We start from the raw sequence: 23,333 nt of genomic DNA, 5'->3' as shown, positions 1-23,333 counted from the left end.
TTGTTTCCCTGTATGGATCTCAGCCCAGCTTGGTGACCCCTTTTTGCAGCACTGCCCTGAAAATAAAGACTCAATTTCCCATGACCATGCAGACGATATAATATCTAAGAGCGCTTGCGCAGGCCAAATAATCTTGGCTCGTCCTACCAGTCTATTTATACAGAACCCAGCATCAGGGTCACTAGAGGAGTCAGAAGGAGAACGGAGCAGAAGTACGTTCCAGAGTTGATATGGCACACTTGATGATGTGAGTAGATATCTTCTTAAGACTGGCATTATATACCTAAACTCACAATATATAGGGGTAGCCACCCAATAACAAATGTTGTCTCCTCTTTTTAAATCCCTTTTCCTTCCTGGAGCCCGGACATACTCCTATAACAAACAAACTAAGCAGTTGCTGACCAACTCTGTTAATGCTTCCTGTGGACTAATCCAGGATGTGAATGACAGTCCAACAGACAGTGGCTGAAGGAGGATGGTCCAAAGCCCATTTATGTATCATATGTATATTATTATTGAATGTATAATTACAAGAGATTTGGAGAGAGTTGAAGCTGTCTCTAGCACAGACCTAAAAATGAGGATTTAATAAATCCTTCTTTTTAGTGTGTCAGAACTGCATTCCTTTCTATCTTACCCATAATCAGGCCCACTGGAATTATGCGAAAGGGGAGGGCCAAATTATGCGACAGGATTGACTAAATTATGCAGTAAGAAAAGGCAAAATATGTTGTGGAATGCAGCACACTTTGAAAGTATTTCATTTTTTTAAATCATATTTGCACCAGTTAACACTGCCTGGGCATAGGTTGCTACTCATTGGTACCAGTTTAATTCTCAAATATGGCAATAAGTAACAGAAAGGTGATCAGCCAAAATTTGCAACAGGCCTTCCCCGTACGGCCACACTTGTCACAGCATATCTGTTAGAGGCTTCTAGCTGCAGATTCCCTACCTTAGAATTATCCCCAGGCGTCAGACTGGACCTGGAAATTTTTCGTGAGCAGTACTCCTGCATGCCGGTACTCCGGCTGGCGTCATCAGCATTGTTAGCGCAGAAGGAACGTGTGTGGTTCCGATATAGGCACCACCCCAGCGCTCTGACTTAAGTTGTTTTCTTTCTGCCCCAGTCAGTGCAGATGCAGAGAGAGCTACCCCCAGTAATTTTTTGACCGACCTTTTCACTGACCTTTTCCGACTTTTTGTCGAAGTCTTTTAAGATTTTTTTTCTCTTGTGGCAGTATGTCATTTAGGAAGGCCGGCTTCGAGCATGGCGTCTGTCAAATGCAGATGTCGGTGATGGGCCTGCACCTTGTTTGCTTCTGGTGCCTCGAGCGCGACCATGACGCTACAACCTGCGTCAGGCAATGCACCATAATCCCCAAAGCCTTGAGGGGTCGACTAACGTGCTGTACTGTGGTGATCATGATCACTCTGCACTCCAAGTTGTCTTTGAGTAAGTCCTTCAAGCACAAGAAGAGTAGGAAGTCAAAGAAGCCTTCGACCTCGCCCCATCTGTCAAAGTCAACCAACGTGGTTCATTGTGGGCCACAAGCACTTTCAGTTCGCTGAACTTCCTTTTGACTTTACCAGCGCCTCTCTGGGTTCAACAAGGTGATGGCTGTATTTGCAGCTCATCTGTGGAGATCAGGAGTGCAAGTCTTCCCCTATATCGACGACTGGCTGTTGAAGGGGAGCTCGCCCCATACTTTCGTCTCCCACCTCCAGACTATGGTGAAACTTCTGCGCTCGCTGGGGTTCACTATCAGCATGCCATATTCACACTTGACTACTTCTCACATGGTCCCATTCATTGGCTCTGTTCTGGACACATTACAGTTTTGGGCCTATCCTCCCGAACGGCGAGTCCAGGATATGCAGCCCTGATACTTAAGTTTCGGTCTCTATCCTGGATTTCAGTGAGCCTGACTCTGAGACTGCTGGGCCTCATGGCCTTCTGCATCATGCGTGTGACACATGCCTGCTGGCACCTTGCAGTTGGACCTGAAGTTCCAGTGGGCGCAACATCAGAACAATCTCTCCAACATGGTCCAGATCTCAGAGGAAACTATGGAAGATCCCCAACCAGGTCTGACAGTGGTGACATATACCTCACAACTGGGATGCGGTGGCCAGCAGGTATAGGTGGAGATCAGAGCCCTCTGGTCTTTGGCGGAATCTGGACTCCACATCTAGCTACTGGAGATCCAGGCAATCCGGCTAGCCTTAAAAGCTTTTCTGCCCTCCATCAAGGGAATGCTAGTGCAGGTGTTCACAACCAAAACGACTGCCATGTGGTACTTCAACAAACAAGACGAGGTGGGGTTGTGGACCCTCTGTCAAGAGGCATTGGGTCTCTGGACATGGCTTGGAACTTCAGGGCATATCCCTGGTGGTTCAACACCTGGCGGGCTCTCTGAATGCCAGGGCAGGCAAAATCAGCCAAAGATGCCCAGTGGATCACAAATGTCATTTCCATCTGGAGGTGGTGTAAGATCTCTTTCTGCCATGGGGAGAGCCTTGGTTAGATCTCTTCGCTGTTAACGTGGACAGACTCCTTAATTGCATGCTTGGAGGTACAATGTTGTGCTCACTGGAGCTCCTCGATGTAGTACACTGAAATGTAAGTGAACTAAAAACATCATGCATGGTGACTGGTATTTGCATGCATGATAGTTATTTAAGCAGGAACCCTGCATGGCCACAATGTGTAAAGTAATCATATATTCTGTGATTACGTTATAGGAAACCATGCATGGTCACAATGATTCTCAATACTCAGCCTTGTTGCGGTAAAGGCTGAATGTGAACTTTTAAAAAGGACGCAATACTTTTAAGCGCATACAGTGCTGTGCTTGTATCCATATTATCTGTGGGGCAGGTGTCGCGATCAATTTAGCGCATGTAATGTAAAGCCCACAGCAGTTGCATCCATATTTTAAATACGGTGAAAGAAGAAAAATTGGCACATAGCGCATTACAACAACATAATCTGTGAGATGACGGATATTGAGAAAACTGAGAAAGATAAGAGCCTTACTCTAAATCTACATATTGCGTACATACTGACCCTGCCAAGGGGAAACCTCCTATTGTCACACATGGCGATTGGGAGAAGGGTGAGAGAAGCAGTGAGTGTGCGTCAAAAGTGTCTGAGGGGCCAGGGGCCCGTGGTTCTAAAACGCTAACAGCTTGGTGTCAAGTTCATTTCATTTCAAAAATCTTAATTTCGATCACGTGATCATAAAAGATGTACAAAATTGTCACATTGATTAAAAAAATGCAGAAGATGTCTTTATCATTAGTATAAAATGAATTCAGAAGTTAAAACATTTGAAGATCAGAATGGGTACCAGTATATCAGGGATTCAGGTCTGTCAAGAGTCCCCAGCTCTCTTAATCAAACGGGTTCGGGCATACCACATTGCAGTTAAAACTTTTGATAGGGCAAATACAGTGGGTGGGGATAGATCAGTCTTTAAAACTCTATATGCGGGTAGAAATGTTCTAAATCCCATATTTTTAAGCAGAGGGACCAGCCAGTATTTCCTGCTTTTCTGAGAGGCCTGGCAGAAAAAGACCACATGTACATCATCCTCCTTTGTATAGGCACATGCAGGGCAGATCTCTGTAGAAGGCCGGGAAGACTATAATTTCCTAGTTAGCAACGGAGTCATGTCGTCTAGGACACTTCCAAGTTTATATGAGTCTTTGGTTTTTATGAATTGATGGGTCAGGGATCCTTCACGAGTGCTATCCAGAGCTCGGAGGAGCGTTTTGTCATAGTACGCTCCGGATAACGCCTTTCTCTGCGTCCTGTTGCTTGTATTTATCGGATCTGACCATAAATCTGGTAGACCAATTGTCTCGGAGGTTCTCTTAATATAATTTAACCATGGTGTCTTAGTGGCGTTGGGCAATGATAAGAATTCCTGCAACTCAGCTCTATAGGTTGAGAGGTCCGGACTGCTCCTGAGGCGGCGCCAGAAGGTTAGAAGTTTGAGCCCTAGTTCCTCCGTTATGGGCCTAAGGCCCATGTCCAACCTTAGAGGCAGGAGTGGGGTACTCAATGGAAGAGCTGTAAGCTGCCTAAGGAATTTGTTCTCTGTGGTCAGCAGTTTTGGCGATGGGATATGGCCCCACAACTCTCCCCCGTATGTAGCTCCCCCCCTAGCCTGGGCCTTGTAAATTTGTATTACTGGGGTGAGTGGGCGATATGATGACTTGCTCGCTATTCTCGTGATACCACCCGCCATCTGTGCCAATTTGATGTTTACTTTTGACTGATGTGCCAACCACGTTAAATTATCATTTAGGGTTATCCCCAGATACTCAATTGTGTGGACCCTTTCCAAGCGTACTGTACCCAGCAGGGGGTTTGGACGGTTTAGGGGCATGGGGTTAAGAATCATAAATTTCGTTTTCTGGGGATTGATTTCAAGTCCCCTTTCTGTACAGAACTCCAGAAAACCATCCAACACCCGCTGTATGCCCATCGGGGATTTGGACAGCAGCAGGGTGTCGTCCGCAAACATGATTGCGGGCACCCTGCTGCCACTCATCTCCTCCATGACCTGCCACAATTTTGTTCTTGGCACTAAATCGAAGGCGGCACGTAAGTCCACGAAAACTGTGTACGGAGTGCCGCCCTCGATCAGTGCTGTCCTCCAAAATATGAGGTTCAGCCTAAAGATTTGATCAATTGTGGACACCCCCCTCCTGAATCCTGCCTGGTAAGGGGTCAGGGTATCTGTCTCCTCCAGCCAGTTCTGCAACCGGTCCAGAATCAGCCTACCGAAAAGTTTTTGGGATACGTTGATAAGGCTAATTGGACGATAGTTGGCTGGGAGCAGAGGGGATCCCTTTTTGAATATAGGAACAACCTCTGCGCCCAGCCAAGTATCCGGGACCTCCATCCCCTTGAGGACCGCGTTAAATATCAGCAGGAGATAGGGGGCCCAAACCCCTGGTTCCTGCTTGAATAGGTCACCCGGTACCCCATCGAGCCCCGGAGCTTTGCCTGTTGACAACCCCGCTATGGCAGCCCGAACTTCTTTTTCCGTAAAGAGTTCACCATCAGGGTCAATCACTATCGTGTTTTGGGATGCGCTCGGAACCTCGTTCTCTGTTGCGTACAATGACTGGAAGTGGTTTTGCCATGTACTCGGGGCAATGTTGGGCTCAATTGCCGAGGAGAAATCCTCCGTTCCGTTAGTGACTATCCGCCAGAATTTGCTGGAATCTCTGGTAACAAGTGCACTGGAAAGGTCCTCCCAATATTGTTGGTCCCATTCAGCCTTGGCATTTGCCAACAGTTTCTTATGTGCCCTTCTCCTGGATTGGATCTCTTCCCTACTTCTGCACGCCTTTATTGCAAATAGCAGATCGCGTTTGGAGTCCCTGTATGTGGCATTATACCAGGTCCTCTTGTTAGTTCCACTAGTTTTACCCCCCCACCCCGCCCCCCCCCCCCTTTACGAAGAGATCTAACTCCATGGCGTTTATTAGATCTACATGGGTCTGCCCTAACAGATCTCTATTTTCCCCATCACCCAGTTCCTCACCAATAACAAAAGCCCTCTCCAACAGCGGGGTAATTCTGGCGTAGAGTTTAGCTAACTTGTCTAGTGGCCAGTTTCGCCCACCTTACTCTCCTTCGATGGTTTTCCAGGAGTAGGCCTGGCTTTGAACTTTGTTTGCCCCGACCCGTATCCTCGATGGGCATATTCGAGCTCCAGGACATTGTGGTCACTATCCCGTCTGTTAATGACCTTGAAGTCGATGAGTTGTGACCACGATGACAATTGGACGGGGATATAGTCTAATCTGAATTTGCTTCCAGCTTTGTTAAAAGTGCATTTGCTTGGCATATCTGATTTAATGCGCCCATTGCAGGCCCTTAGGCCTTGATTTAGAGTAAGGGTGGTTATCTGGAGAGCTAGGGGAGTCCAGGCTCTTGGTGGAGGTGCCACCGTGGCAGGTATCAACCACCGTGAATCCTCTTCAAGAGAGGGTCCATCATGAAGGCCTGGTAGTGGCTCATAGTGCGAGTTTAGGTCCCCCCAACCACGTAGTGGAGTTCCCCTGGAATGCCACTTAAAAAAGCGGAAAGTTCCTCAATGGTATTTGATTCGCGTGACATGGCTACGGGTCTTGAATACACGTTTATTACCACCAGTTTGGAGGAGTTTGGCCATTCCAGGAGAACAGCTAGTATATCGTCTGAGTCTACAGTTAGACAGCTAGCCTGGCAGCCCAGATGGGATGCTACCCAAATTGCCAGCCCGCCTGATGGTCTTCCCCCCCATTTGGCTGGTTTAGAGAATACTGCAAACCCGTGAAATGTGAGCTCCTCTCGCGCCCAGGTCTCTTGGAAGAGGCAGATGCTTTTTGAATTAATAAAGGAAGCCCATTCCTGACAGTCTAGTTTGTTGCCCAACCCAGCCACATTCCATGAGGTCAGAATCAGAGATTGGGGTCTGGTAGGAGGTAACCCTATATCGAAATGGTTGTGCTGGTTTGTACCACCGTTGGCCATGGGATGAGATGACAATTCCCCTTGACCCGACCTTATGTTACTGTCAATATCGGATATATCCACTGTGGAATACCCGCGATCTTGGTGTCAAGTACACGCAATACACAATCTGCATCTTCTGACGATGACTCTTCTATAAGCAGCAGGTCAAGTAACGGAAGTTACCGCAACAAACAGAGACAGAGGTCACAACACCAACTGGCACCAACCATGGCCACATACATCTCAAGGGGGAAAAATAAACTACCCTGGTCCATAACCTCCACTGGCCCCACAGATGATGTATGGCTGGAACCCTCCATTTGCCCAGCCACCAATGCATTTCATGAATCTCAACCAAAGGTTTCCTTTTTTTAGGAACAGACCGAAGAGTATGAAGAAGGAGACGACTACACAATTATGTCCACTTGGAAGAGGACACAAACCCAGAAGCGAACACCCGCAGCAAGTCCAGGGAGCAGCAAGCGGGACCCAGTACAAACAGGTTTTAGTCACTAACCTCTAATCTCATACCTTGACAGATGCAGAAGAATCAGTACTAAATAAATGACTTGGCTTTGCCCCTACTGCAAAACTAGACAATTTGAAATTGCACTGCGAATTATCTGAATTTTTTTGCAAACTCAAGTTAAAAGCCTTTTTGGAAAATCAACCACTGTCGCAGGAATCTGAGGAACATAAAGGAGATACCAACCTCAAAATAAAATCACCTTTCACCCTCCACCACATACAATACCAGTGGAACTCATTGCTTTTGAGCAAGCAATTTACAGGGAAACTGAAAACAATAAAGAAGAAGCCAAATTCAAAAACACCAGTACTAACCAATTTGCAGCCATCTCTAGTCTCAAAGTAAACAATCAAACTGTCATAAAACCAGCGGACAAGGGTGGGGGTATAGTGCTACAAGATACTGAAGCCTATCAAGCCGAATGCCTAAGACTCCTAGACACCAAGAACTACAGAAGGTTAGATCATGACCCTAGTGATGACGTTAAAATCAAAATACACACATTAGTATAAGAGGCAGAAGCAAACTGAGAGATTAGTAAAAGTGAAGCACTCTTCCTTACCTCAGGAGGCAAAAAAATCCCATACTTCTACACAATACTAAAGATTCACAAAGACAAAACACCACCACCTGGCCGCCCCATAGTCACGGGTATTGGCTCATTACTGGTGCCACTTTCCCGTTTTTGTGACTTCTATTAGCAACCACTAGTACAGGTGACACCCACATACCTAAAGGACACAAAAGATCTGCTTCAACACCTCAGCAACCTGAGTTTCAATCCAACAACATCAAGCCCTGTGAGCCTTGACATAGAAAGCTTGTACACCAGGTTGCCACAAGATGATATGTTACAAGTACTACGTTCTTCACTTGATTCCACCAACTGGAATTGCAAAACACCAAAAGCCTTTGTCCTACAATGTGCTGAAATTGCCCTGAAAGACAACTTTTTCGAATTTGAAGGCACCCTCTATTTACAAACCTACGGAACTTCAATGGGCAGCACGTTTGCTCCCAGTGTAGCAGGGCTTTACGTCTATAATTTTGAAAGAACCCACAGTTTGAACCCTACCTCCCCATTTTTTAACGAAATAACCTTTTATAAGAGATACATCGACGATGTAATACTTATAAGTGATATCACTGACGAGTGACTGCTAGAATACTTGACCTGGATTAATACACAAGATCCCAATCTCAGGTTCACCCACACTGTAAGTCGCAATAGTATCACCTTCCTGGATCTTGACATCAAAACACAAAGAGGAATACTCACTTCTAAAACATTTCAAACCAACAGCAAAAAACTCACTTCTACCTTTTGAGAGTTTCCACCCAAGACCTCTGCTTGAGAATTTACCTTCTGGGCAATACCTAAGACTATGCCCCAATTGCAGCAAGATCAAGGACTTCAAAGACCAGTCGAACTCACTGACAGAGAAACTCAAAACCCGAGGTTATTCAGAAAAGATCATCAAACAAGCACAGAAAAGAGCCAGGAATCAGAACCGGGACAGCCTATTAGAAAGCTTACAAAAATTGACACCTACAATCGCATTAACCTTTGTCACTACCTATAACTCTATTTCAAATCAAGTAACAAAAATAATACAAAAAAATTTGAGAATTCTGAACACAGGAAAATTACAATGGGAAAAACCTTTATTCTCCTACAGACGAGCGCAATTCTTAAAAGATAGCCTGGTCTCCAAACGCCCCAAACAACAAACCAACACGGTACTCAATGCCTGGGGTTTGCCCAATGTGGTTGGTCATTTTCCATGCGGAAACTGCAGTGTGTGCCACCTCACAAGGCCCACCAAAACATGAACCTAGAAATTGGCAAAACATGGCAAATTCGCAAACACACAAATTGTAACTCAGCTAATGTAGTGTATCTCATCACATGTCCATATGGACTCAGTTATGTCAGAATGACCAGCCGCAAAATTAAAATCAGAATCTGCAAACACAGGAGCAACATTTGCTGCAAGCGCAATACCACCAAGATGACTGACCACTTCTTAGAAGTAGGTCACACTACCAACGACATGACCTGGGTTATAGTTGAGCAAATAGACAAAAATACGACCAACTTGCAAAACCATTTGCTTGGAAAAAAACAACGCTGGGTCTACCGCCTGTCTACCCACCTCAATGGTCTCAACTACAATATCCTGTGGAACTCAGTGTCACACATCTCACCACTAGGGTACAAGGCACTGCACACTTAATATCAAGTTGGTTCAACTATTCAACCATCACTTGTGACCAACAAAATGCCACCGACAAACATAGAAATCACGCAGAGTACTTAATATAGGGTGTTCCACAAAAAACCTACATCCTCTATGACCTACATAGTTCCATAGAGAAACATGCTTACTTGGCATTCCAATACATACCATCACCACCAAGGACAGTATGACTATACAGAGAAATACGTATAAGATTCCTTACTGTCACTCCCTCTATATGTCATAAAACATCTCTGTATTGAGGGCAAACCTGCCCAACATACTTATACGTCCGGGAGCCAACGCCTCTAGTGTGTCCTCACCCACTCTTATCCACAAAGTATTCCACAAGACGGCTAGACTAGAGTATCATCATCCATCCCCTCTGATAAGGGCTACACACTGAGGTCTTTCGCCTTTTCATCACCTTCTCTCTCACCATCTGACCGCATTTAATTTATGAAGGCATTGTGAAAATAAAATTAGATCACCTTCCTCGTTTCCAAACCTCGCAGGACGTGATATTTGTTGAACGTAGCGTCACCTCTTCCATGCCACGACGCCCCAAATGGTTAGCGCACTAGCTCCTGTGACCACGTGACACCCGACACTGGCACGCCCACATAAGGAAGCTAAATACCTCAAACTCACCGATCATTAGACCGGCGAGATCCTGTCGAGAGCACTGCAGGTTTGAAAAGAGGGATTCTTTCCTTGATGAAGTAAGTGTACTTGACACCAAGCTGTTAGCGTTTTAGAGCCATGGGCCCCTGGCCCCTCATACACTTTGACGCACACTCACTGCTTCTCTCACTCTTCTCCCAATTGCAGTGTGTGACTATAGGAGGTTTCCCCTTGGCAGGGTCAGTACGTCCGCAATACTTGAAGTTAAAGTAAGGCTCTTATCTTTCTCAGCTTTCTCAATTTCCGTCATCTCACAGATTATGTTGTTGTAATGCGCTATGTGCCAATATTTTTTTCTTTCACCGCATTTAAAATATGGAGGCAACTGCTGTGGGCTTTACATTACAGGCACTAAACTGATCGCGACACCTGCCCCACAGATAATATGGGTACAAGCACAGAACTATATGCGCTTAAAAGTATTGCGTCCTTGTTTTAAAGTTCACATTCAGCCTTTACCGCACCAAGGCTGAGTATTGAGCATCATTGTGACCACGCATGTTTTCCTATAACGTAATCACAGAATAGATGATTACTTTACACATTGTGGCCACCCATGGTTCCTGTATAAATAACGATCATGCATGCGACTACATGTTACCATGCATGATGTTTTTAGTTCACTTACATTTCAGTGTACTACATCGAGGAGCCCCAGTGAGCACAATGTTTTACCTCCAAGCATGCAAGTAAGGAGACTACATGTTCAATGTATAAATGTCTTTGAAGTTGTATGCTTTTGTTTTACAGATACCTACCTTGCTAGGTCTGTAAGTTCAACATACCCACCACACTCGCAGCACACTTTAGTATGTGTGCTGATACTTGCACTTTTGTGGCTACTCCACTTTTTAGTCACTTCCCTTTGGTCCTGACAAAAGCCTCACAAATATCGTATTGGGCTGAAACTAGTTGACCTACACTTTTGGGGATATTGAAGAACAATCATTTACCTTAGTCATATCCCACTTACGTTTTTAACCATGTCCTAGGACCCTTCCATTAAAATTGTTTTACAAGGGCATTTCTTAGAGACATTTTCAACATTTAATTACACTTCACATAAAAACTCACTTCACGTCACAATACCCGCTCCGCTGTAATCAGGCATTGAAACACAGCTGGGTTGCATTCTGCAATCAAGTTGGGACCCCAATGATGAAGAATGCCACCAACCAGGTTGGTGAGTGAGGGGTCTCATTAAACATCCACTGGATGTCTGTGCTCCTGTGTATAAAACCCATGTGTCACACTAAATGACACTATTCTTTTGGAGGCCTGTCCACATAGTTTAATTGCTTAACTTGGAGAAGAGGACATAGCCCCATTTGTCCTTTCCTCCCTCTCTTGTTGTTTATTATAGAACTCGTCGCCACCACCCAGAACATGCAAGGTCAGCAGTTCTGCTTGCGGGAGTTTCCAAGGCGACTCTCTCTCCGAGATGCTTTTCGTCTCGAGTGGAGCTCAGGCCTACTGCACTCCTTTCCGCTCATACCACTCCTGGCCAGAGTTCTCAAGAAGATCAGGAATGACAGGGCCCAAGTCATCCTTGTGGCTCTGGACTAGACTCAAAGAGTTTGATATTCTGAGCTGTTGAGCATGACCATAAGTCCTCCAATCAGGCTGCCTCTTCGGGGGGTTCTTCTGTTGCAGCAGCAGGGAAATGTACTCCATCCATATCTTTCAACACTCCGCTTTCATGCATGGAGCTTGAGCAGTGACCATTGACAGCTTCTAACCTTCTGCCTGAAGTATGCACTGTTATCTTGGCAGCCAGACGTCCCTTCACCAAAACTGTATACCCTTGCCTTTGGGGAAATTTTGTGGCATGGTGTTCAGAGAAAACAATTACCCTCTTCTCCCCTCTCTCAGGTCCTTCTCTTTATCCTTTCTCTTGCTCTGCTCTGGGCACCCTACAGGGCAACTATTCTACCATCTCAGCCATTCTGTGATTGCTTGATCAGCCATCCCTCTTCAATTTCCCTGTTGTACATAAATTCTTGAAGGGTTTGCAACACGTTTACACCTTTGCCCTTTATCGTGCCTTAGTGGAACCTTAATCTGATCTTAACTTTTCTTGTGTGCACTTTCTTTAAGCTATTGCACAATTGTCTTCTCAGGCTCCTTGCCATCAAGTCCACTTTCCTGGTGGAAAGAACTTCTGCCAGGAAGGTCAGTGAGCTTCAGGCATTGTTATCCAAGCCTCTGTACCTGAATATCTATCAGGACAAGTTGGTTCTTCACACTAGAGCTTCCTTTCTGCTGAAAGTTGTCACTTCCTTCCACGTAGGCCAATCCATCACCCTGCCTACTTTTTACGCTCTGCTACATCCTTCCAAGGAAGAGGAGCAACTTCACTACCTGGACCCAAAAAAAGAGCTGTCATTCGACCTCGAGTGCACAAAAGAATTTCAGTCGGACAACCAACCCTTTGTGGAGTATGTTGAATCAAAGAAAGGGAAAGGCTGTGCAGAAACAGACCAACTCCCGATGGATCTGCTCTACATTAAAATCTGCTATGTGATGGCCAAGAACAAGCTCCTGAGGGCCTGCATGCTCATTCTACCAGAACCAAGGTGCATTAGGTTGCGGGGTCCCAGCCCTAGACTTCTGCTAGACAGCAACATGGACCTCTCTGCACATGTTCACAAAACATTACTGCCTGGACAATCGGGTCATTCGGGACGGGCATTCTGCCTGTTTGTTCCTTCAAGTTGTTTTGGTGTAAAATTGTTTCGCAGACCCACTTCGGGGAAGGTATTGCTTGAGTATCTATTCTAATGTAAGGAATCTGGGGCTAGAAGGCTCTGTCAGATGAGCAAGTTACTTACCTTTGGTAATGCCTTATCTGCTAAAGATTTTATCTAGCCTATAGAATGTCAAGACCTTGTGTCTCATAACCACGGGCACTTATTTGATTATACACCCTTTCTTCTGACGGACACTTAACATAAAAAATAATGACTATCAGAAATCAGATACAGCAAATCCTTTCATGTGTCCCTTTGAAAGAATGTATGGTACTTGAGAACCTATATTATACTATTGAATAAAGTATGTTCACATCAATGATGTTTCTCTGTAAATTCCTGTTGAAGAATTGAATTGTGGTATTGTGATAGACTTTTTATATTTTGCATGATCTTTTTCCTCTATTCGAAACTTTCATTGATTGAAAATGTAGTTGAAGTGACACTTAGTCCTTGCAAAAATCGGAGTGTATTTAGAAATGTACTTTTGTATTCTCCAGTATTGTGGATGCTTGGCAAAGTAGTGAAATTCTTCTGTGTGCACGTGTATTCTAAACCTGTATTTTACACCAGTATAAACTGTCGCTTTTGATGCAGCACGATCAGTTTGAAAGCACCATTGGGTTTAAACTCCCAAACCATCGCGCCGCAAAGAGGTTGTGGAAGGTGTGCGTGGAACATCACACGTTCTTCAGGTAAATACAGAAAAACATTGCCCTCTTTTGAAAGTTTGGTTGTCTTATTTTATTCTCTTTTTTCCTTTTAAATAATTTCTTCTTCTGCAGCTCAAAATTATATCATTCCAAGCAGGGATCTAATTGAAGATTTGATCTTACATTTTAGTAAGTGTAGTCCTACTTTTATGTCTAGCCCTAGCTTCCTTCTACTTCTTTCTTGACAGATTAACATTTTCCAGCTCTGCTAAAACACTATACCAGTCAATGAACTTAAGATAAACAGTTTTCGAGATAAACTGGTAGTGGATTAAATAGCTCCCTTGTAACCAGAATGTTATCATAACACAAAAGGTTTCACAATATGCAAATCTTTCTTTATCATGCCATAAACAGCAAAGAGAATGTAAATTACATCACCAAGAATCACATTCCTCATGAAGCAGTGTAGCGTCAGAAACAATTAATGAGAATGCATCTGCTGCCTTGCCAGTGCTTAATTTGAGGTGGTGGTTGCAAGTGGGGCCCACCGGCACTTATTTTCCTCATCAGACTTTTGACCAAGAACAAAAGAGAGAAAAACACAAAAGGGGTAAAGAAGGAGGAAGAGAAAGCTGGAAAAGCAGTGACAAAGAGAGAAAGCAGAGATGACAAAGAACATGCAGGCATGAGATAGAGGAGCAGGGAGTGTCAGGTTAAGTGTTAAAGATGGATGAATGGGTCTCAAGACTAGGCAGCCTTCTAATCGGCACCCTGACCTACTGCAGCACTGGCAGCTGCTTCTGAGCAAACGTTTGTGCCCCAGAACTTATTATTCTACAAATTAAGTACTGTGTCATAGCCTACTCTTTAAAACCCCAGCATACTGAACGTAATGGAAATCTACTAGGTTTGACCGACTTCTGTTTCCAAAAGCAAGTTGAATCTCTGGAAAACTGTGCATGGTTTTCGGCTCCGGGTTCACTTGTACTGTATTCCGAGTGTCAAAAATTAGACAGAAACTGGAGGATAAAGTATGTCCCTGGTATAAAGAAACAGTCCAGCTTCCAGATCTGCCAATGCAAGCAGTTTATTGAAGAAAGTTAAGCCACACATCCTCACTCTGTAATTTTTAGAAACTCTGATTAATGGCGATGTTCCCTCCACATCTGGGTCTACAGTCCGTGAATTCAGTGCACTTGTGGAATTTTTTTTTTCATCTGCTCCTCCCCAATCAATCTGTATTACCTTTTGATCTTTGTCCCCGTACATTTTTAACATTCTTAAAACAACCATTGAACTAATTTATCTGGCAATCATGTACATATGCAACTATCCATTGAACTAACAGAAATTCCACTGGCCTGGACAAAAGTCTAGTGAAGAAACTCTCTGTAGATCCGACCATACTGTCTTTAGACCAATTTTTGAATTACCGTTTCTGTAAGAAATAGTGTTATTGGTCGAAGGGAGTGGACGACCCATGCAGGCAGGAACCACAATCCTTGTCAGAGGGGACTTCACAAATCACCAAATTAACCTGTGCTTAACCCTCTGGTAACTTTGCATACAAGCAGTCAGGCTTAACTTAGAGGCAAAGTGTAAAGTATTTATGCAGTACACAAACAGTAATAAAGTGAGAACGAGCACAAGAAAACTTTCACACCAATTTAGAAAAATAAAGTACATCGTAATAAATAGTATGATAACAGAATGACAAAATCCAAGCAGTATAACCGGAGATATTCAGTTTTAAAATTTTTTAGTGAACAATAGCTCCTAAAAGCACAAAGCTCCACTTGTGGTCATATGTTCATGCTAGACAGGGCGAAAGTCACCAGTAGTTTGACTGTGGTAGAGCACGGGCCAGATACAGGGACCAGATTTGTGTGGGAGGTCATTGTTGTAGCGCGAATTTCAGTCAAGGCATCGCAGACGGCTGTCGCTTAAGCATGAAGAGCCAATCCGGTGTTGTGGATGGTTGTTACGGTAGCATTGTGTTGGGGGCCGTCGCGGGCCGTTGCTGTAGCTACAAGTGTGGGTCTCACATTGCTAGTCATCGCTGGCAGTCGCTGTTGGCGCTAAAAGCCGGTGTCACTGGAACTTTACGTTAGAAATTGTCAAGGGCACCAGAGTCATCGGTGCAAGCGAGTCCATGCACGGTCATGAGGAGCTCAAACTAAACTATTTATTTTCACCTTCTCTTTAGGAGGAGCACTCTGATGGCACCCAAGGGTTTAGGTCCTGAGGAGGTACCACTTTGGGATAAGGGGATCACTCCAGGAGAGGCCAGTAGGGCTAAGGCACCTCAAGTTTAAGGTCAAGTCAAATCCAGGTATACATAACAATGCTTTTTGCATTTAACAAAATTCAGAAGTCATAGTAAGACACTGTATAATAACATGCTTAATGTCAACAATAAATAAAAGGACTTAGGCGGTCCTGCCACCCAGGTTCTTCTCAAGTCTTCAGTTACAGCAAGTACCTAAGATTCTGTACTATTTTCTGGTATATTACCTGAAGATTAAGGATCGAAAAAAGTTATCTTCCATGTATCCTGACAGTTGATAATGAACAGTTCTTTCCATAAATTTAACGGACACAAGGTAAAATTGGCATACACAATCATAACATTCCATTGACTAAAACTGGGTTACTTTATTACATGTACACTCAAGTGAATAGCCATTCAAATTCTTTTTCAAGGATGAAGTCAGATTTGAAGTTACAATTCTAAAAATGCCACTCTTAGAGTTTATTTAATTGGTTAAATGCTCGAAATGCAGACATGTTATAGATCGCCTGCTTACAATGAGAGAAAACAGGTTGATTTGGCTAGCTAAAACTGTAAAAAAGGTCTTAACCAATCTGTGGAACAGTAGACATTGGCCACTATTTAATGTTCCCTATATGTGGATTTTTATATTGATTTTTTTATGTAGATTGAGTCCATATTTGATCTTGCTCATACATACACTCTGCTATATTTATACTCATTGGGAGATGCAACGTCTTAGTTTAAGTTACATGCTTAATATGTTGATTGTTAGGTTTAATCACATGCTGGCTATGAAAGATATAATTGTTTGATTGTTTTTTTTTTTTTTAGAGTTAGTGGAGTGATTTCTTGATAGTAACATGCCAGAATCAGAGCATCCCGATAGCTTATCAGTCCTCTTTGTACATCGATCTTTTAATGAGCAGATCGATTAACGTTGATTGCTTAGCTCCGTTACCTATTAGAAGATGGATGCCATTTTTAGTAGCTGTGCTTCAAGAAATTTCAGTTGCATTTATATTACACTATACCATCAGGCAGGGTAGCTGTGTATATTTCTTTCAGTGTTCCATCGATTTTCGAATATTGCCAGCAGGATGGATGGATGCTCCGTTTTAATGTGACTTATTTTTTAAGATGGCCACTGTTGGTTTGAATCATGGTGTAAATATAGAGATACAATGCAGTACTACGAGAGTTGTAATACTCTACATGTCATGGCCACAATTACATTGGTTTATGGGGTACTTATTTGAAGTCATTTAGGTTTGACACCGATATCTCAGTACTAGTGAAAGACTGAATGTAGGCTTCTGACGGTTTACCGTTACACTGGAGCAGTTACTCCAAGATGGCCTTAGTTTTGAGCCTGACTTCCCATGTGATTTAGGCTCCGTGTTTCTAGCGCAGAAGTTCATATTAAGTTGTGGCGTGTTACCGTGTCAATTACATGACCAAGATGTTTGAGTCGGCGTGTATTAATTGTATATCCCACCTTGATCAGACATTTCAGTCGGCCCGTCTTTTCGGAATACGAGTAAGTATACCTGTTGGTTGATTACTTATTTGCTCAATTTGTTTGTGTCATTACTAGTTGAGGACTAATGGTTTTGGGTTGTAATTTTCGAGGAGATGATTCAAGTTCAGTTGTTATCTGGTAAGACGATATGCCCTTGCATGTGCCTTTCACTGTTTTTATTTTCTGTAGTAAGTCTGTAGTAATAAGCTTAAATGTGGATTTTATTTCCACAGTAATACTCGGACTTAAGTTGGTTACTTGGAATTGATGCTTAAGGAGCAAGGTATGTTCTAATGACGGTTAATGATTGGTTGAAAGGCTGTTCCCACTTAAGGTGTCTGCACTTGGGGTGACATGATAGGTTTCTTTAGAGCCCTTTTGCCACCAGGTTTCAATGTTTGAGAGGTTCTGTTGACTTGAGTTGTTCACACTTGCGGTATCTGCATTCGGGGTGATATGATATGTTTCTTCAGGGCACGTTTCACAGCAGGTTTCATGGAACAATTCTTGTGGTTTGGTTATTTTTGTAATCTTTGTAATTTTGATAGTTTGGCTAGTTAACACTGGAGTGTTGACACCATTGTTTGTTTTGTTGTACGCAGGTGATGTTGAGTGTCAATGGATGTATTGATTAGTCTGTTTATGCCGGTATTTATAAGAATGATTCGCTTAACAACGCTGAGTCCCGAAGATGGTCTCACGGACCAAATTGGCCACCGAAGACAAAAACGTCGACACAGCATCCTTTCTAACCTCAAATGTCATTAATATTAATTTTGGTTTTTCTTGCTATATCCCACGGATGTTAATAATTTATGGTTCGTATAGCTGGGATTATTAATGATGTTCACACTATTTGCGTTAAGAGGAGTGACTGGACTTCCACTTATCTCTTTATATAAGCAACCGAAATAGATGTTGGGATTATGTGGAGGTACCAGTAGTGTGATTAATGAAATGTGAATACTGCTTGTATACAGTGTTGATGATTACATGTTTAATTCAAATGATACATTAATGAAGTAAAAGAATACATTTGTATTCATAACACACCCATGACTGTTGTTTATATCTTGAACGATTGATTATTCGGATTCACACTGTGGACCAATATTGATTACGGAAATACTTTTTTGATCTAAATAATTCCTCAAGAAATATTGTTTTGTATGATTACTTTTAGAGGGTTGGCATTTTTTTCTCCCAGCCATTTGTGCCGTCTGTTAGTGTCACATGACTGTGAATGCCTCGGCTGTTGAGGTTTCTGTATTCCTTCCAGACAGTGACGCAAAAGGGGGCTTGGGTACAGAAAGGATGGGCAATCCTGATAGGATGACTAGGAAGGGCCTTCACCCAGCCCCACTTAACTCCAAAGGGCTTTGCCTCCTACACAACAAAACATGACTCCAGGCCTGCCCGGTCTTCAGTCATCCCCAGATGTTTGGAGACTAGACAGGGGAGGGAGAACAACGTTTCAGAACCAGATGTGTGGTAGGAGAGGGAGTGCCCCCATACAAAGGGTAAAGACACACAATTGATGGACAGAATACACAACAAATCAAAACATTAACCCCCAGTCAAAAGATCTGTGTTAAATCATCATTCTTTTGCTCACCATGCCACCCCAGTTTAGTTGGTTGACCCTGTGCCTCATGGGAACAGTCCAGCCTGAACTGCCAAGCCACATCCTCCCTGGACCGGAAACAAGCATCCTAGGACCAGTTTTGAGTTTTCACCCCTCATCAGCCAGGATAGCTTGAATTCAGTGGCACAGTGAGCCATGCCACTGGAGTCAAGCTATTCTGGCTGATGATGGGTGAAACCCCGAAACTGGTCCTAGGATGCTTGTTTCCGGTCCAGGGAGGACTTGCCTTGGCAGTTTGGGCTGTAATTTTCCCACTGGGCGCATGGTCAAGACTGATTTGCATTAGGCTGGGTCCAAACTAGAATGGCATGGTGAGCAAAAATACGATGTATTTAGGCCCAGATCTCTGTACTGGGTGAATGTATGACATTGTTCTACATTCTGTCCATCAATTGTTCCTTTTTCCATACAAAGGCTGGCACCAGGTATAAAAAACTGGACTCACAGAGCCACTGTTTAAAACACTCCTGGACCTGTGTAAGTTACAGAAGGACTGCCCTGCTGCCAGAGGTCTGCCTTGTTGTCTAAGAAGGAAGATTGGACCTGCTCGCCTTCATCCTAGGTTAATAATAGGGATGTCAAGGGTCAGTTTGCTGACCTCCTGTGTGAGCTACAGGGACATATTTTTCAGAGGCCTCCCTAAAAATGCCCAGCTGACCTGCTGACTTCACCCTTGAAAAGGATTTTGAATGGCTTTACATTTGAGTGTAAACAGCACATTTTTATCTGCAACCAATCTAAAGTTAGAAATGTTTAAATGTAATAAAGTAACCCAGTTTTAGACAATGGAATTTTATGATTGTGTATGCCAATTTTACCTTGTTTCCATCAAAATTATTGAAAGAATTGTTCATTCTCAACTGTCAGGATACATGGAAGACAACTCTATTCGAACCTTAATCTTCAGGGTATAGACCAGAAAATAGCACAGAATCTCTGGTACTTGTTGTAACTGAGGACTTGAGAAGGATTCTGGGCCTGGGTGGCAGGCAAGTCCTTTTATGTATTGTTGACATTTGGCATGTTATTATACAGTGTCTTATTATGACTTCTGGATGTTGTTATATGCAAGAAGCATTGTTATGGATACCTTGATTTCTTTGAGATGGAGTGCAGGTAGGTTCCTTGCTATCTTATCAATCCACTCTTTTTTTTCTTGCAATGTTGTGTCCCTGAGAGCTGATCATTAATCCCTACACTATAAAACACTTATTCATGTCCATTGGCATCCCTGTTATGAACCTTTAAATTTAGTATGGTTTCTTTTTTTTTGATAACACATTTTTATTGATTTGACAAAAGATAACAGCCAATCATCACGATACCAAGAAAATACAGGAGCATATTCAACTGTTCGACTTTCCCACAGTATGGAGCCAGAAGGCTACAAGGTAACATGCACTTGGACATTCCCTGCATGTCTATACCATACCCCCCAACTATGTCGGTACTTTTTAGGACAACCGCGTGCCTCATACATGGTTTTCTCTTGTGCGTCACACCAGTCACCCCCGTTCCGACAGCGCCCGAGGCTCGGGGGATCAGGGCATTTCGAAGAAGCAGCTATGTCTCTCTTGGCCCCAACCATTGCCATAGTAAGGAACAGTTTTTCGTTTCTGGACCCATCCAGCCCATCTGTAATACCTAGGAGTACGTGTTGTGGATTGTGAGGAACTTCCCGTCCCAATATTTCTGTGAGTTCTTCCTCAATGTTCCCCCCAGAACCGTGTCAGACGGGGGCACGCCCATACCATATGGAAGAAATCAGCTGGTTCATGGCCGCACCTAGTGCAGGGTCTGGCAAAAACATGCCCGGTGAAGGCGTGACGGGGTCAGGTAGGTTGCATGCAAATAGTATAGCTGAACCATACGGAGCCTGGCTGAAGTGGTGACAGTCCTGGGGGCCATTAGAGTGTTGCGCCAGTCTTCCTCTTCCAGTGTGCCCACCCACTCTTCCCATTGATTTCGTAGTCGTTCTAGCATGGTCGGGGTGTTATTGACCAGTGTCTGGTAGATGCGGTAGATGCCCCCCTTCCCCAGGTCCCCCCAGCATAATCTGCTCCTCAGGCGGGCTGTGTTCAGGGATCCGCGTGTCCTCCGTGAAGTGTACGTGGAGGGCATGGCGCAGCTGTAGGTATTTGTAAAATTGTGACTGGTGCAGGGAGTACCGGGTTTGGAGGTCCTTGAAGGAGCGCTTTGGGCTGCCTGCCCACACATCACCCAACTGTGAGATTCCTATAAGGTCCCAGGATTTAAAGTCCTGTAGCCAACTAACCTCTCTGAGCCAGGTGCCTTGCCAGAGGGGCGTGCACTGGGTCAACTTTTGTGTAGTGTGGGGTCTTAACACTATATTTTGGTGTCAATCTCCCAACAACTTTGAAATTATAAAAACAAACTTTCGGAAGTGCATGTCAGGCGTGACCGGGTCAGGCATAACTGCCTTTAACTGAATGGAGGCAAAATGAAGGGGGGATTGGAAATCTCCCATAAGTTTGGTCTCCTGATTCGTGGGCAAGTGAGTTTGAGGAACCTCCCACCTGCCAATTCAGCTAAAAATCTAAGTGTGATCAGCAGTGTCCTCCTCTTTTTAGTCTTGTTTGTCATAGCTGTGACAGCAAGGTCCACAAGTTGCACTCACTAAGAGGTCAGCAAGCCACCAATTCATATGAGAAGCTGAGTCAATAGTCCACCTTGGCCCCAAGAACCAAACAAAAGATCAATCATGTAAATTATGCTTACAAATGTGTTGTAAATTTATGACAAGCCTGCTTGTCAGGACACACAATGACATCTTAGAATGCTAAAGTAATTGCACTGCTGCATGTTAGGTCATCCCTGATTTTAGGTTTCGCCTGCGCAGAGCTTGTGCTGTGTTTGTGAAATCTATTGTATTTAATATACATTTTAAAAGGCCCTTGCTTTTCATTGGTTCATGTGCTTGCCACACAAAAAAACATTATTAATTCCATAGGCGAAACAGAATGCATTTAACAATGCTTCTTTGTTTATTGTTGTAGAACAAAGTTATTTACCGCAACTCAGTCTCACAGCATTAATGTCAGATAGAGAGAGAACCAGCTTATGTTTTTAGTCCTCTCTAATAAATTTGATATGGTGAAATAACTTGTTCAACCCCTTCTGTGCTTGTGACGCAACCACTCCGTCACGAGCCAGGGACGCGCTGTGCTGGTGACGGAGTGGTTCCGTCATGGTGTGGCCGCCCCGCCTACGCGGCCATTTCGTTGAGCGGGCGGGGCTGTGACGGAACCGCTCCGTCACAAGCACAGCGCGCCCGTGGCTCGTGACGGAGTGGTTCCTCCCCCCCCCCAGCGCCGCTGCGTAATTACCGCCGCGGCCAAGGGGTTAAAGAAATCGTGTTTGATTCCAGTTCGTTGTATATTTGATCATTTAAACCAATGTAACATTGGCATCAGAGGAGAACAATTCTTTTCAGTTTGGTTTAATGTCTAGTTGAAATGGTGAGGGTCGAGTTTGACCCTGTGTGGCAATTCGGAGATCTAGACACTTTCAAAAACACATTTTCTGCTCTGTTTTTGCCCATTTTGCCTGCTGGTGCCTGAGGGATACTGCAATTGCTGGATTAACATTTCTGACAAAACTCCCATCACTTCATGTAATGTCACATTTGCCATCTCCTCCCATGTTTTTTTTTGTTTCGGCTAAACAAAGTAAGTACGTCTTCCTTAGGGTTCAAAGTGCCTTACCTCAACCACTGCTGTGACAAAATAAATGAGACCACATCTCTTATGCTCTTAACTCCATGCATTAGTTTCTATAAAGAGCAAGTATTTGGTAAAGTTAATAGGTATGGGTTTAATGTGCTAAAGCAAACATTTTAGCACATTAGAGTGAGAAACAAAAGGGGGAGCCAGTAGGAGTGGAGAGAGAAGGGAGTATAATTGTAAAATAGTACTTCTTGTAGTTCAATGCAAGCCCTGCAGTGGGGATGGAATGATGTAGCCAATAGCATCTGGGGACAGATGACTACTCCACTGGGCTGAACCACATTTCAATTGACAAACTCTCAAGGGAGTGGCTGAAAGAGTCTGGTGTAAGAAAGCTTGTTGTTGAAAGGGGTGGACCCAAAGCCTACTCTACTTATTGTAAGCGATAGGTCTGTTTGACAACTGTGCTGTAAAACTCACGCCTAAAACTGGATTGAGTTTAATGATCTTATTGCAGCATGTGCAGCTCTGAGCCAACTTTTAACTGGCAAGTCCCTGGTAAAACTCTTAGATCAGCGAATTTGGCACAGATTCCAGCCTCAAGGACAGCGAGGATGGATGGATGGATGGTCGTTACTTCTCAGTCGTTGCTGCAAAACCTTAGAACACCTTGCCTTTCTTTGGTTCATCTTTGTTGAAGTTTTGGAAGGGCACAAAAAGACTTGGTTATTCTCTTCGATGCAGTCGGGAATAGGGTGATAGGATGATTGTCAACGTCTGTTCGATCTTTTGCCTAATGCCATGAAATTCCTCTGTAAATGTGCTC

General features: G+C 43.8%; 1 protein-coding gene across 15 annotated transcripts in view; it reads left to right on the top strand.

Moving 5' to 3' along the window:
* LOC147708315 (protein 4.1-like) overlaps window positions 1-23,333 on the top strand; it is a 1,681,744-nt gene that overhangs the window by 1,190,600 nt on the left and 467,811 nt on the right. For all 15 annotated transcript variants that reach the window (XM_086927035.1, XM_086927031.1, XM_086927029.1 and 12 more), the window contains one exon: window positions 13,324-13,421. In XM_086927035.1, coding sequence (XP_086783161.1) covers window positions 13,324-13,421 — 98 coding nt within the window. The remainder of the gene's footprint in view (window positions 1-13,323; window positions 13,422-23,333) is intronic.

This window comes from Lissotriton vulgaris, chromosome 6 (assembly GCF_964263255.1).
Source record: "Lissotriton vulgaris chromosome 6, aLisVul1.2, whole genome shotgun sequence".
Taxonomy (NCBI): Eukaryota; Metazoa; Chordata; class Amphibia; order Caudata; family Salamandridae; genus Lissotriton; species Lissotriton vulgaris.
This window is presented reverse-complemented; position numbering and strand designations above follow the sequence as displayed.